The sequence below is a fragment of the Rhamphochromis longiceps genome, linkage group LG20 (assembly GCF_057381845.1).
Source record: "Rhamphochromis longiceps isolate RC_006_pf linkage group LG20, R_longiceps_female_GT1.1, whole genome shotgun sequence".
In the NCBI taxonomy this organism is placed as follows: Eukaryota; Metazoa; Chordata; class Actinopteri; order Cichliformes; family Cichlidae; genus Rhamphochromis; species Rhamphochromis longiceps.
In genome coordinates this window covers 20,385,195-20,400,689 of record NC_140576.1, presented here as the reverse complement: position 1 = coordinate 20,400,689, position 15,495 = coordinate 20,385,195, and the positions used below count along the sequence as shown (strand labels likewise).

At 38.7% G+C, this 15,495-nt stretch overlaps 1 protein-coding gene and 2 long non-coding RNA genes across 3 annotated transcripts; all 3 read right to left on the bottom strand.

Moving 5' to 3' along the window:
* Nucleotides 1-305: 305 nt before the first annotated feature.
* LOC146645196 (uncharacterized) lies at nucleotides 306-2,052 on the bottom strand. Its single transcript, XR_014909151.1, has 4 exons — nucleotides 1,529-2,052; nucleotides 1,211-1,347; nucleotides 902-1,118; nucleotides 306-813 (listed from the first exon to the last, which is right to left on the bottom strand). It is a non-coding gene; the product is annotated as an uncharacterized LOC146645196 (long non-coding RNA).
* Nucleotides 2,053-2,139: 87 nt separating this feature from the next.
* On the bottom strand, nucleotides 2,140-9,969 carry LOC146645195 (uncharacterized). Its single transcript, XM_085394307.1, has 6 exons — nucleotides 9,908-9,969; nucleotides 9,610-9,782; nucleotides 7,393-7,713; nucleotides 5,561-5,727; nucleotides 3,137-5,446; nucleotides 2,140-2,944 (listed from the first exon to the last, which is right to left on the bottom strand). Exons 1-6 carry the CDS (start codon nucleotides 9,967-9,969, stop codon nucleotides 2,855-2,857), a joined length of 3,123 nt encoding a protein of 1,040 aa, XP_085250433.1. The 3' UTR covers nucleotides 2,140-2,854.
* A 1,368-nt stretch (nucleotides 9,970-11,337) lies between these two features.
* Nucleotides 11,338-14,061, bottom strand: LOC146645194 (uncharacterized). Its single transcript, XR_014909157.1, has 3 exons — nucleotides 13,904-14,061; nucleotides 12,707-12,733; nucleotides 11,338-11,461 (listed from the first exon to the last, which is right to left on the bottom strand). It is a non-coding gene; the product is annotated as an uncharacterized LOC146645194 (long non-coding RNA).
* Between the last annotated feature and the right edge of the window lie 1,434 nt (nucleotides 14,062-15,495).

Here is a 15,495-nt window from a genome sequence, read left to right as displayed (position 1 = left end):
CATGAAAATATTGTCGGGCATAAACCGGTCCATGGCGCAAAAAAGTTTGGGGACCGCTGTATTAGAGCAGATGTGGAAAACCACTGTTAGACCTACTCTATACTAATGTAGTTACTGACACCCCATACTAAGGCAGGATTCATACAAACACACATTATTTTTTCTCTTAAACACTTTCTTTTTTCACATTTTGAGATTGTGTAATTTCTAAAAAGAATACATGTAATGGTTCAATAGATATAGTTATTTAAATGTCCATAATAATCACATGATCATTTTTGTACATTCTACAATCCAGGATTTAGAGCTGTGTGTCTGTATGAATTCAGCTTGCTATACTTATAGACTTAGATATATTAATCCACTATTTACCCAAACAAGTTACATTGTTTGGGTAAATAGATTGGGTTTGTTCTACAAAATAATTATTCAACAATAAAAAAAACACAAAAAAAATCTGCACATTAATCCAGAGTTCAGTTTCATATGTCTGATATTGTTTGTTAAATCTGGTGACACAAACACAGTCAATAATTCATTGCTAGCGTGACATGTGGTCCTTTTTGCCTTTGACCAATGATATGCTGGTTACTTGGACCAGTTTAGTATTTGCTGTCACAGAGGAATGTTAACCATAAATCCAAAAGACAAAACTGAAAAAAATATGTTAATTGCAAACATGTTTTTGCTTAGTAAAAGGATTGAAATTACATGGAAACTGTCACCTTAAAGCCTCATTGTAAATATCATCACAAACAGATGTTTTCCACACAGTTAACAAAGCTCCACCACATCCGATCACTGCACATAAATCTAAAAGAAAACAAAAACAAATAAAAAAAATAAAATTAACACAAGGGAAGACTTTTGACTTAATAACTACGCTTAAAATAAGTGTTACCTTTGAATATTTGTGGGAAAAATCTGATGCTACCCCAAGAATACAAAGCCACACTGGAAACGATGACAGGCTTGCAGCCCTCTGTCTTCCTGGAGTCAGGTGCCTGATCAGTAGCAGTGAGTTGACAGAAGTCGGTGTCTGTAAGAGTGGCCAAACACTGATACTCTGTCCACTTGAGTAGAGTCTAAGAAGCTGGAATGCAGGCACACTGGACGAGCTTGTTCTAAAAAATACAGAAAAAGGAACATTTTATTTGTGTTAAGGCCTAAAAACTACAAATAAGTTATGCAATGAACAATGTTGAAATACCTTATAGGTGCTGCAGGCCACATAACCAGAATCCAGAGCAATCTCACACTCACATGATGGTGAGGAAAGACATGAGCTCTGCAATGAGGTTTGAATGTCTCAGTTGGGACACTGAAGAACTCAGAAGACAGCAATACCTGCACAGAGAGACAGAGTAGAAAAAGCATAGATTTGTAATCCATAATGTGAATTAAAACTCAAAAAGTGTCAACAAGTATAATCATTTGAGTGTGGAATTATTTATGCACTAAACAGGATTTTAATTAATTAATTGAATTAAAAACACTGACATTTTTTATCAAAGATAAAGAATCATACCTCTCTCTGCTCTGAGGATCACTGAGCATCTCTGACAGGAAATACAGTTTCCTCAGTAGGAGTCATCATTCATGGTCTCAGAGGTGTGTAGTGTGGCAGCATCATGATGGTCTCCAGATCAGGCAGGAGGTCAGGTGATGGGTGTGTCATCTTCTCCATTGAAGACATACTGGTATGGCAGTTCATAAAACAGCAGTCTCTGTGTGGCATGTAGTTATCTGTGCAGTCCAGCACTGATGGATCAGGTTTGGCTCAGCAGTTCATGAAGATGGTGTTAAGATGTTGTTGTTTCAGCTGAGGATGGTGAAGTTTGAAGGTTTTCCCACAAAGGAAACAGGACTGTGTGTGCCCTGTCTGAAAAAAATACATCTACAAAACATAAAGTGCTTTTAACACCACCCACCCCCCCTCCCCACCCACCCATCTCAGCCCCCAAGTGTCTATATAATGCTGGTATGGGGTGTCAGTTACTAAATCTAATTAGTGCGTCAGAAAGCGGGGGCTACACCTAAAGCCCCCGCTTTCTGATGTCTTTGTTTATTAGCAGCTTTTTCCAGCTGCTCAGAGAATTCTGACTTGGCCTTTATCCACCCAAACCCAAACCCACCCAGATAAAGGCCAAGTCAGAAAATGGATGCAGAAACTTTCCATGTACTTCTAAATCAGTTTTTATACAAATTCTGTAAGCTGTAAAAATGTTTTTCTCTACATAATGTATAATTATAGACATCTCTGGTAGCCTAAAGATAGTTTAAAACTTTTAACATTTTTTACCTGTAAAACATGATAAGCAAAACCTCATTCATCCAAAAAACATTTGATTCTACAAAATTTACTATAATCAAGAAAATATAATTGTCTGTATTTATTCATGTGACCCATAATAAATACCTGCATTTATCTGTGATTTATTTATTTACTATTTCATATTTGAAAGCATCTTGGAGGGGAAGATCTCGTTTGTTGAGATACATACGTCAGAGTAAAAAAAGTATCAAAAAAGGAGATGACAATTAACATCCATGAAAAAATGTATAAGTAGATTTAGTCATTTAAAACATGAGAATAAAAAATAAATTATGTCCGTTTAATGCAGTATATTTCAGATCTGAGGTGCATGATAACAGAAAGCAGATCTCCCGGCTCTGCATGAAGTACAGCCATGATTTGGTGACATGATTAATAACATTGCAATAAGAAAGGGTCTTCTTACAGACAGAGTAGGGAAGACAATTTTTTCCAATGAAAAATATTTTTCATACTCTACAATCAGTAAACTCTGTAACAAACATGATCTGTAATTGTTTCAAAACTCACCAGACGACTTCATGATTGGCTCGAGGACAGGACACAAAACACAGGGTTGTGGTAACTGTAGTATGATCTCAGAACACCGGAATGGAGACATTGATCTGGCTGAGAAATAAAAATGAGGTCAAGCAGGGTGTTCTTGTCTGTAGTGGCAGAAGTGATCAGCTGTGAATACCCTCTCGACTGAAACTGCTCCAGAATCTGTTTTCTTCCACTCTGCAACTGGTTCTCATTAAAATCTCCACACACAATGATTGGGTGACAGTCCATTATTTCAAGGGAATCTAAAAGACTTACCAGGTTTTGCATGAATGGTGTCAAACTGTAGTCAGGGGGTCTGTACACAACAGCAATGAGTGCAGGGAATGGAGCCTGAACCTTCAACACTAAAAACTCAAGATCAGTGACATTATGCAGATACTGTTTTACCTGAACCTGAAAATGATTCCTCAAATACACAACAACTCCACCACCACTTCTGCTGGCCATGTGAGGAAAGTTTGTGTAGGACACATGTCTGTTGCGTTTGAACATGGTGTAGCCGTCCAAATGAAGACTGTCTGCAACAAAGGAGCCTTGGAGGTGAGACTCTGTGAGACACAAAACATCTGCTAAACACATTTCATGATGACTCTTGATGTCACTGATGTGAGATGGCAAACCCTCCGTATTGTGATGGATCAGTGTAAGAGTGTCAAGTCTGCTGGCTGTTTCTCTGACCTGAAGAAGAGGCATCATTTCCTCAACACTGGCTTGTCTCATGGTTTGGAGCGCTGCAGTTACCTCGGGATTGGAGTAAATCTTTTTCTCATCCAAGTCCTGCAAATAGAGTCCACTGAGAGACGTCACCCTGCTGAGAGCAACATAAGCCATACCTGGTTCAAAAATGTTCTTCATTGAAACTACAGCTGTCTGTGTTGTAAGACCCTGAGTTTTGTGAATTGTGCAGGCAAATGCTAGCTTTACAGGAAACTGTCTGCGTACCGCTCCTTTAAACTTCAGACTCTCCTCTGCTCTCTCAATGTAAACCAGATCATCAGATGCTGCATTAGCACTGCGGTTGTGTCTCATAGGCTGCCGGTTGTCCATTCTGAGCCCCAGTTTGATTATGTGTCCATCATTTTCAGATCTCACCACCTTTACCAGTATACCAAAAGCACCGTTGACTAAACCGTTTAGTGTGTCCAAGTTTCTGGTCAGCATGACTCGAGCTCCTTCAGCAACATTCAGAGTGTCAGGTAAATCATTTCTCCCACCTGTAAATGGTTTGTCTCTTCGTTCCATTCTGCCTGTACGTTTATCCTTCTGGAAATCGTCTGCAGTGATGATTATGATGTTTGAATGAAGCTTCTTCAGGGTATCTGTGTTGTGGGATTCCACATTCTTGTTGGTGGCATAAATGTGTAAGACCTCAGTTGGACATTCTTCTGGTGCAGTCACAGCCTGTGACAACAAATCTCTGTCGCACTGAGAAAGCTCATCCGTCTTTTCTTTCACTCTAATCCTGTTCAGCATCTCTGCAAAGGCCACATCATCTTTCTGACGCATGATCTCGGTTAGAGTGATCATCTGAAAATGTTCCTGCCATAGGTCAATCTGTTCTGGATCGTAAACGCAGAGAGGTTTAGACTGTCGCACTGGTGGCAGCTGGTAAAAATCTCCAACAGCTAAAACTGACATTCCACCAAAAGGTCTCTGAGTGCCTTTGATTTGTTTCAGTCTTGCATCCACATAGGCAAAAAGGGGTTTTGAAACCATTGAAATCTCATCAATAACAATAATTTCTGCATTCATCAGCTCAGATCTGACTTCATCCAGTTGGTTACCAAGTCCTTGAATGGGTGGTTTCAGACTCCTGGGTAGTTTCAGTAGAGAATGTAATGTAGAGCCATTGATAGAAAAAGCTGCTGTCCCGGTAAATGAAGTAAGTAAAACAGTTGGATTTGATATGTCAGCTTCTTCTGCATTAGCAGGCAGTCTGCTCAGGATCTTTGATGCTTCAGAGTGAATACATTTAATCAGATGTGACTTTCCAGTTCCTGCACCACCGTTGATATAGAAGAAAAATGGATCTGGGTTCAAACCACAAACTCGCTGAATACACCAGTCTCTTATAGTATAGAACACGCAGGCCTGCTTCTGGTTCAGATTCTGATACATTACACGTACCACGGCTGGATCTACTGCAGGTTGTTCTCTGATGGCTCTGATCTCTGTTACAGCATCAGACTGACGACTGTAGTCAGGGACATTCTCCTGTTCGTTCTCATCATCAGAATGTCTCTCAGGAAGATTCTCATCACATTGCAGCCTCACAACTTCAGATTCAGGAGCAAGATTACACCATTCATCGATCACAACATCCCTATTTTGTTCAAACTCTTCCAGTGCACTCTCAATATCCTCAGAGTTCTTCTCATACTTGTCTTTATTTCTTTTCACAATCCGTTTCACAGACTCACTGTGGTCTGAACATGGAAGTCGCACAAAACCCGAGTTGTAGAAGGACTGATAGGTTTGGAAACATTGTGGTTTCAGTTCCTGCTCTGATCTGTGTGGAAGGTAAAGTCTCAACAGTCGACGATAATATTGCTCAGGATCTTTTTCCTGTGAACAGTGGTAATACCTGATTATAGCTGGTTTATCATTCTTTCGCCTTTGTACAAATCCAAGCTGGTTTAGAAGAGGAAGCACATCTTTTCCTTCATTTGGACCACTCACCAACCGGCACAGGGCAGCAAAATCAGCCAGCGACATTTCCTCATATTCTGGGGTCTCAGGTCTGCATTTGTATTTATCACTCAAACTTGTCATCCAAATATTACAGCTGTCATGTGTTGTGCTTTCCAGGAAGCTCATGGGCCGACTCATTTTTACTGGGTTATCATCTGTTGGTACAAATACAACACTGCGGGAACATTTTTTCATTTTTAGGCCACAGACTCGAGTCACACACTCCTGTGCGCTGATCTCTCTCTTTTTTGAGTAAGCCTGCATCACAGCTCTCATTTCATCACATTCATTGACCATGTTGTTTCCAGAGTTATCAATAACTGTCTTCAGGTATTCAGAGAGGCCAGATTCTTTCTTTGTTATATATTTACAGAGGTATTCTACACATGAATAGGCATTCAAAATGAATGAGACATCTAAATTAGAGTTCCAGGCTTCAAGCAGGTCTGGGTTGTAATTGTTGATCCAACAGTCCTTTGGGTCACGTTTCAGAATCAGAGCTGTTTTCTTGTTTATGTTCTGGAGGCATTGTTCATACTCATTCATTGTCAAGTTGCATCGTGACAGAATCTGCTCTATGGTGAGGGAAGCAGCTTCAGGTTCCTTCAGCAGGTTCAACAAAGGTCTGAGTTTGGCTTTTGCAGCTTCAGTGTCTGAATCCTCATCCTGTCTCACAATCATTGTTCTTGTGGATGGTGGTTTTGGAAACCCAAATCTACAACCAGAGTTCACACTCTTAAAGCATGTCTTTGTGTGGTTCTTGCTGTGCTTTTGTAGTTCAGAGACTTTTTTGTGCAGTTCAGGTTGTTTTTCTGGATCAGGGAGTTGAGCTGAGATGTATCTGTCCACAAAGTCACAGACAGTTTGGTCATCATCCACATCTGCTTCTACCTTTTCTCGAATCCACAGCAACATGTGTATATGCGGACTACCTCTGTGCTGGAACTCAACTCTGTAAAAGTAATCAATGATCTCACCAAGGGGCTGTGCAGGAGAAAAAAGCAAATCTCTGAACAAAGCCTCAACACGTTTATCAAACATTCGCATGGTGGTTACTGGATTTGATCTTAGAATTTCACACTTTTCTGACCAGTCCAGGGCTTCAAAATCAACCTCTTCACCTTGCTGTCTCTTTATTGCTTGAATCACTTCAGGCCATCTCATCTCAGCAGCAGAGAAAGTGACAAAGAACTGAGGTGTTCCTATTTGACGAATCATACTGAATAAATCTTTGGTAGTTTTCTGCCAGTAAGCTGGAGTTCCTCTGAGTGGCTGCATAAATCTGATTGCATCTTTATTTCTTACCAGCTTCTCTACTTCTGTCTTACTTTGTAACATTCCCGATGTGATTTTGCGTCCATCTTTGGTCATAGTTTTACCTTTCCTTAGCTGTATTGTCATGCTGGAATTAGCCAAATGTATTTCAGTGACAAACTGTGAGAAAAACAGGTAATTTGTGTCTTTAGCAAATCTTGCATCAATGTTGAAAAGCCTTGACTTGAAGTAAGCACTTGGTGTGAGTTTAAGAAGTCTCTTTTCATCCAGTGTATTCTGACCGGTAGGAAACTGCACAGGAAATGCCATGGCTTCCAAATGAGGAGTTCTGAAGAAGCTAACAGGATTGTTTCTTTCTGCAGGAGCCACACAATATGTGTTATCAGTGAAACAGAGAATCTCTTCTGAAATGTCAACAGGCTGCAGACAACTTTCTAGAGCAAAACCTCCATTGTTCAAATCACTTTCTGGTTCATCAGGATTTTGTTCCTCTGGTTGTTCATCACAGGATTGCATATTAATAGCTTGTTCACTTTCAGACTCACTTTCGCACAAAAGGGCATCTTTTTCATAGTTGTCAATTTCCATTAAATCTGCTTCATCATAATCATCACTTCCCATGCTGGCTTCATCACTGCTGTCATCATCAGGTAACGTTGGATCACAAAGCAATGCATCATCTCTGATAATAATATCTGTGTACTGTGGATGAATTTGTTTGAGTTTACGCAGGGCTTGAATGAGTTTAGACCAGGTGACAGTCTGGAACAGCTGATGGCCTTTGTAGCACAGTCGTCTTTTCAGCTTTATCCTCATGATCTGTGATTGGCTTCTGATCCTCGGTAAACTGTCAACTGTTTGTTGGACTTCAGATGGTACACACACCACATTACCACGTATGAGTCTCTGTCTGCCCTTTGGAAGTGGAATAATCTTAGCAAATGGTATGCATTTGGCAATCAGATGTCTCTCCAGAATGTTGAGATCGCACAGTTCAGCTGGAATATCCTGCAGTTCTAAACCGTTGACAGCAGCAAGTCTTGGCATGCGTCCACTTTTGAGGGAACTGTGACACGTGTGACAGATATACTCCTTTTTTCTCTCAACAGGAAAGCTGCAGTGATCATGACATGCTTCATCACACACATGAACAAATTTACCAGTTAGACACTGCTGAGCTACAATTTGGTGTTTTGAGTAATTTTCTCTTTTGCAGATTTTCACCTGATTAGGAAAAGAAGCTTTTAGACAAACAGTACAAACATAAGATGGTGCTGACTTAATGTTGGATCTGAAACGAGATATGGCCTCATTCATTAAAGTGTTCTCTGGATGACACTGTAAACTGTCAGCTGGTCGATGCATCTGACGATATTTTCTTTTTATTTTCATTGCACATCTGATATTATGCATCTGTCTAAAAGAAATACTGTTCCAATATTTTACTCTCATTCGTTCTCTCATATTGTCCTTGTGTTGCTGCTGAAATTGTCTCTCTTCTCCATAACGTTTAGTGATGTAACATTTTTTTTTCTGTCTAAATTCTACACTTTCTTTATATAGGTTAGAAACATATGACCTCATGTAAGCTTTATGTTTCTCTCTGAATCCAGCACAAGTTCTGTAATTTCTTCTTATACGTTCCTTCTGCTGTTCTTTGAATATAGGAGATTGTCTATAAGATTCTTTATATGTTTTTCTCATACGTTCCTTCTGCTTTTCTCGAAAAATGGGAGATTCTCTATATGTTCTTGTTATACGTTCCTTCTGCTTTTCTCTGAATGAAGAATCTTCTTTATACATCCTTATGACACGTTCTCTTTTTCTCTCTCTAATTTTAGCACTATCTCTATAGATTTTTCTAAAATGTTCTCTCTGTTTCTCTCTATATGTAGCATTGAGTTTACACAGATTATTTTTGTACACACTCTTCTTCTGTCTGTGATCAGGATCATGAGACTTTCTGCTAGAATCTTTTTTCTTTGCCTTAAAGCTTTCATCAAAAGCGTACATCTGTCTTTCTTTCTTTTTCTGATTTTCCCTTCTCTGTGGTAGTTTTTCTTGGACCAACAGTCGTCTCCTAATCTTTCTCCTTTGCTGTTTATTATGCTTCAACAGTTTATGTGAGAGTTCATCTGTTGTCATAGTTAAACAGGAGGCAGTGTTTAAATCATTCAGAGGAACAGAATCTTTTATTACCTGAGTGTCTCTTACAGAAGATGCAGAGGTTTCTATTTCTAAATAATCAGAATTGTTCAGCTCAGCAGCTGGCTCATTTGAATAATCCACTCTGGATGACATCACTTCAGTAGCTAAAGTGTCGGCCACAGTTTTCTGTGTTTTCTCAGTGGATTTGGGGGTTTCAAATTTAGGTTCATTTAAAGCTGGTGCTGGAACAGTTGTAGCTGTTTGTCTGTTTTCATCAGCATTTCTTTGGTCAGCAACGTTTTCACTGTGGAACTCAACAGGCTGTAGCTCATAAGTGCAGGTTGGTGCGATGCAAAACATTCGGTACAAACGTTTGATCCTGTCAATCATGTCGTTAAGACGTGTGAATTTTAACATAACTGCAGTTCCACCACTTACACTTAGCGACAATGGCATTCCTGTAGACTTACGTGGGTGAGGATCAAAATATGCGTATTCACCTGAAGTCAGCCTGGAAACTGCAATGGCTGTTCCTCCCATGACTAGCAAAGCATAGCAAATGTCTGAAGCCAAACACTGTAGTCCCTGTTCAAGGCTCGGAAGATGATCTGTACCGTCAAATGTGCCATAAAGAGCAAACTGAGACATGTCGACTTGATACTCGTGTCTGCGGCTGATGATCACAGTGGGAAGTTCATCACAGGCTAGAAACACGCTGTTCACAAACCTCTTTCTGGCATCTGAATACACGGCATGGCCTTTGTCCAACACACGGTTGAGATCTGCTCTGGTAATGAATTCATCCTCGTGTAAGAATGACAGGAAAACCAAACTGTTCGCCATGCATTGCTGATTCCGGTACTTTCCATACTTAGCATTGGCCTGGCTTCGAGACGCACAGATGCTACTCACTCGTGGACGACTTTCACTGTTTGTAACCTGTACATGAGACGGTCCTGGAGCTTCTCCATCATGCTGCGTTTGCACAGTTAGCTGGGGTTCAGTCTGGATTACCTGTTGTACTTTAGCATCTGGCACAGATGATGAGCAAACACCTCTCTTTACCACATCTGCATAAGACACTGCGGCCGTCTGAACGCTGAGCTGCACTTCTGGACTGGGAATACTTGTAACAGACACCTTTACCTGCTCACCGGTCTGAGAAAGATTTACCTGTTCCTTCTGCTTTTGCCATCTAAGCTTCTGGGACTGTGACCTTTGACCTTTCCTTGGCATTTTGTGCAAGTACAAACTGGACCTTATATGTATTTATACACAAATGTATACAAAACTCAACCTGTAAACACTGAAAAACTCCTCAAGTTTCTATTAAATGGATCAACTATACAAATGGTAAAGTGTTCTTATGACCGTTTAATTGATGTAAAAGGCTGGCTTAAATACAAACTCAATATAAAAGTTATTGAAAGATCCTTAAAAACGTTTTATTGTAGCTTTTTCAACAACTGTATATTATTACTTCTTTTTTTTTAACCAGACTGGTTAATGAATAGGTCTATACTTCTGTGAAGTAATATGCAGAATAAATCTCAACAATCAACAGGCTATAATAAAACTCTTAGCTTTGAAGTAGACTTTGTGTAAATCTTTGAGATATCTAAAATCTAAAGCAAATATAAGGAGCTGTGGTGGTGTGGTGATCAGATGACAGGCGATGAGGATTCTTCAGCTGGATGTTCTGCAGCAGTCAGGAAACAGGAAGTCTGGGTCCTCAGGGCAGCTTCTCAATGACAATTGTAACTCAATACTTACACTGAGTAATAGAAATGGGTTTGTCCTTAAATAATATTAGTATAAACTTACTGTAGTCAAATGTTATAGTCAATGAAACAGACTTGAAAAATGTATTTGAATCTAATTTAATATTTATGTAAATAGAGCAGTCTGAATGTATATATTACAAAATAACCAGATTGTCTTATTACAAATAAACCTTTAAGAGGTGTATATTTTATATAATTTATCAAAGCAATTGCACCTGTAAGCCAATCAATGTTTATTCCAAAGTGTAATGCAAAATTAAAATGACAAATGTAGGGCTGTGTAAGTAGTTTCTACTGTGAGTTCTACTGTACTGTAATTCTACTACTGTAATTTTAACTTTCTACTTGTGATTTCCAGAAAAATGACTGGATGTGAGAGAGTTTAACGACAGGAAAGATGGAGCAGTGAGAGCAGAGATCTCTCAGAATTCTGAATACAGACTGACAAAGTTCAGGTAACTTCAATTCCAAAAACTTAGATTCTGGTAAAACTGGATTTCAAGTCACAGGATTGCGTTTCAACTCAGGTTCAAGTTTGTCAAATTAGATAGAGCACATGGCGGAGAATGGATAGAAGATAGAATGGCTTGTCAAAAAAGATTGAGCAGGGAGAGGGAGAGTGATAGGACAGACTGAATTGCTTGTTAATGATAGAGGGAGAGGGTTTTCTGCAGCAGGTCACCTGTAAGACAGAAAGAAAGTGGAATTAGACACACTTCCAATAAACCTGGCTTTACCGTATTTTTCAGACTATAAGGCACATTTAAAAGCCTTTAATTTTCTCAAAAATAGACAGTGCACCTTATGTATGGTTGTGCTTACTGATTTTAAACCAATTCTATGTGGTACACGGCACTCTGTCAAATGTTTTAGTATGACTTTGGTAAGCTACAAAGCAGCACCACTTGATGTATTGTCGGAGCATGGATACCATAGTCAGCACCCTCGTAGAGTAATTCGTACTGTGCTTCAACATAATATGGTGTGTGTGTATAAGGGCCTGGCACCTGTTGAGAGCCATGCTTATGAAGCAGATTTCAAACTGATCAATCCACATTCATCAGTCCATAAATCCTGAAAAGTGAGTGTATTGTTCTGTATTTTATGTCTTACAACTGAACAATTTTGAGAGTTATTGTAAATGAGTTGAATAAAGTTTCACTTATCTGTTTTGTTTGGCTTAATGTGCCTTAGAATTTAGTGCGCCTTACAGTCCGAAAAATACAGAACACATATATCATTACACACTGAAGAGTCGTACAGTACATTATTAGATTCAACTGAATGAAAATGTTTATCATATGGTGGTGGAACATTTCTAAGGACATTTTTGCATTCTATTAACACAATAAAAACAAACACAGTCTGTAAACCAAGATGTGGTGCTACAGTAACTTACTATAAACATTATATGGTCAAGCTAAACCCACACAATGAAGTCAGAGCAGACAGTTTCAGACCACCTGCTTTAAACACTTCACAGCACTCAACTCACATGATCCTAAATGCCCAAAGGTCTCAAATTCCCGTTTCTGTGTGTACTTACCTGGTTCAACAGTATATCATAATGTCTGGGGAGCCGTTAACATAAAAGTAAAAAATAATTTACTCAGTATGACTTTTGGCAAAATGAAAAATTTGGAGACAGATGACTCCTAAACAGCAGTTTCTACATTTTTCAGTCAAATATGGGGCATGTTTAATACACACTCCACTAAATCTACAATAAACTTAGCATGGCCGATATTAGGGCCTAATTAAAAATGTACTATGATGATAAGAGAGATCTGTAAGTCTGGAAATGTTTACACAGACTTTTCTACGATCTGATTATTCCCAAGAGCTGTGCTGACTCACTCCACTAAACTGAATGTCCTATAATGAGAAACATTTCCCAGCACTGTACCTCAGACAAACCTTTACTTACCAGACTGGAGACGATCAGATCAGCAGTCTAGAGAAAGGAAACAATTCATCAGATCACTGTTTGATGATTCAGACTGTTGAGCCTCTTCACACACAATCCAATTTACTGTGACATAAATTAACTAGTAAAATTCTTAATTTATTTAAGGCTTTATGAGCTTACTGTAGTCTAAAGAGGCGATAAATGAACTGCAGCGTCTCACATGGCTGTAGCAAGTGTAATAAAAGCATTCATTACTACAGAAATATAAAGAATAGCCACCAATATTTGTTGGCACAAGTGCAGGATATACCAAATATTTCCTACACAGAAGCTTTGTGGCTCCAACATTTTCTACAACAGGTCAGTACTACTAAAGTGTGAAAGCCAAAACTTTTAAAAATGTTAGATACAAAATAATTATATAAATCAGAAGCAACAGAAAACCTCGTCATGTCTGATATGAATATGTAAATCTTAAAATAGTTTTAAATATTGACATGTTACAATAGCAGAGGTGCACCATGTTTTGTAATTAAAATTAAATGTCTTAAATTTTTACACTAAAAAGTCCTTTCATTATACCTGTTGCTAGGAATATTTATGTATTTTGCAGTGTACCTTTTTGGCAACTTTTCTATTAAATTTTAAAACACATTATATTCACCAAATAAGTGATAAACTAATTAGACACACTGGCTGTAATGTACCTAACAATGTCCACTCACACCTCTGGTTCTCTTAGTTTTTCATTATTGCTTAACTGTACAAAATACTTCTACAGTGTTCTGACTTTAATGTAACACATCAGCAGAATTTGAGAGACAATATGAATCAATACCTGTGCAGCTCTTAAGTGTTTGAGCAACCACTTATACTGACTCCCCTAAAACACTTTCATTGTTTTGTCTGCTACTTAAATCCACAAACATAAGGAGAAAATGAACAACTGACATTTACCTATGTTTGGATTCAATAAGCCATAAGAAATTTAAATCATACATAAATGGGCTATTAAACTTCAGGGACATTTTCAGGGACAGTCAGAGGTCCTGTGTGAGGGCTTTGCTGCTACAGGTAATAAATCCTGACTTTGTGTTTTTGCCCATCAGTAAATGGAAACATATCACAAAAAGTCAAACTACTGTATGTAAGTTGCCAAATGTGCTACGCAATGCCAGGTTCATACTCCCTCAGTTACAATCACTGTTTACTTACCAGCAAAGGCAAAACCAAAGATCTCTTTCACTCTGTGTAACAAAAGACAAAGCACAAAAATACAGAATGAGACAACTCAAATCAGCATCACAGTCAATACTGCATCACTCTGTGTAGTCCAAAAGATTCAGTACACTTCTTTGTTTATCACAGCAACAAACAACTCACCTTTTTCTACACCTTATTAAAGATTACTGTCTTCATTAAGGTAAAATGTGGTTTCATCCATTTGTAATAAGCCACACACGTTTCTCAGTTATGTGATAGCTCTATTAGTTTGGTGCTATTAGATAACACAGTAGATTTAATAAGCAATGATTTGCTACACCTAGCTCTGCACACTTTATCAAATTCTGACATCACAATTTCAAAGCATGAACAATCATAAATGAAAGCTTGGATGATATTTTTGTAGGCTTCAACGTTTGAGTTCGTCTGCATTCAAATTCTGCTTCCTAAAAATATTATCACCTGCACACAGTATCATTTAATATGCTGTTGTTTTAAATATCTACATATCATATTTATAATATTAATGGTGCACTGCTGCATTTTATTTATTTGAAGGTGGACTTTTTTATATTTCGTTAGTTTTTCACAAAGTGAGAAGTTAAACAGAGCTGCAGGTGTAGGTTTCATTTAAAAAAAAAAAAAAACAACCTGCACAAACAAGTGTTTGTTAAACAGTTCTTAAAATTTAACTAAAAAACTAAAATTACCTAATTAAAAAAAACTTCTTGTTAAGAGATGTTATTATTCTTATATTATGTGTTTCATCCTCACTCTCTCTCTCCCTTCTGTTAATTAACCCACAGCACAAAAACACACCGGTACAGGCACGTGACTCTTTTTCTCCCGGCTTTCAGTCAGAAGCTGTGTCCCAAAATGTCGGCTGCATCCTCTGGAGGCCGCATTTGAAGGCCGATTATGTCACAGCCAGTCGACGAAGGCTGTCTCAAATGCGGCCGACAAATGAGTCCTTCATTTCCCCGAATAAACTTTTAACATATTTTTAGGCGAGAAAGTAGCGGTGTAAATATCTGCTTGGTTTATCAAGACATCGCATATTTGCAAAAGTGTGCCGACGTTTTCAGAGACGTCTGTCACCCACCAGCTCGATGGCAAGCTGGGAGGGGGGTTCAGACCCCCGCTCTTTCGCTACTCAGGTTAAACATGATATACAAGTCACTCTGATAACTTAAAAATGTAATTGTTTGCCTTTTTCTGTGTTTTATTTGTTCTGGAGTAAATCGGTTTGGCTGAGATCAAAGTTATTAGATTATTAGATTAAATAAAGCTTTATTAATCCATCCGGTGGGTCCTCCGGGATTTTCACATAGCTCAATAAACGTTAAACGGTCGAGAATTTACGCCAGTGTCCTGTTATATTTTAAATAGCAAGGAGCAGACGGCCGAGTTTATTAAACTCCCGCGAGACAGCGGTGACGCAAATCTGAAGGCTAGACCGTCCAGTTTCACAGCCTTCTCGGTCCACGTAGACCGCGAAGGCTGGGTCCTCCGAAAGATGCAGCCGACGTTTTGGGACACAGCTAATGGCGGTAAAATGGCTCCTTTGAAGTTGCCGACCCTGC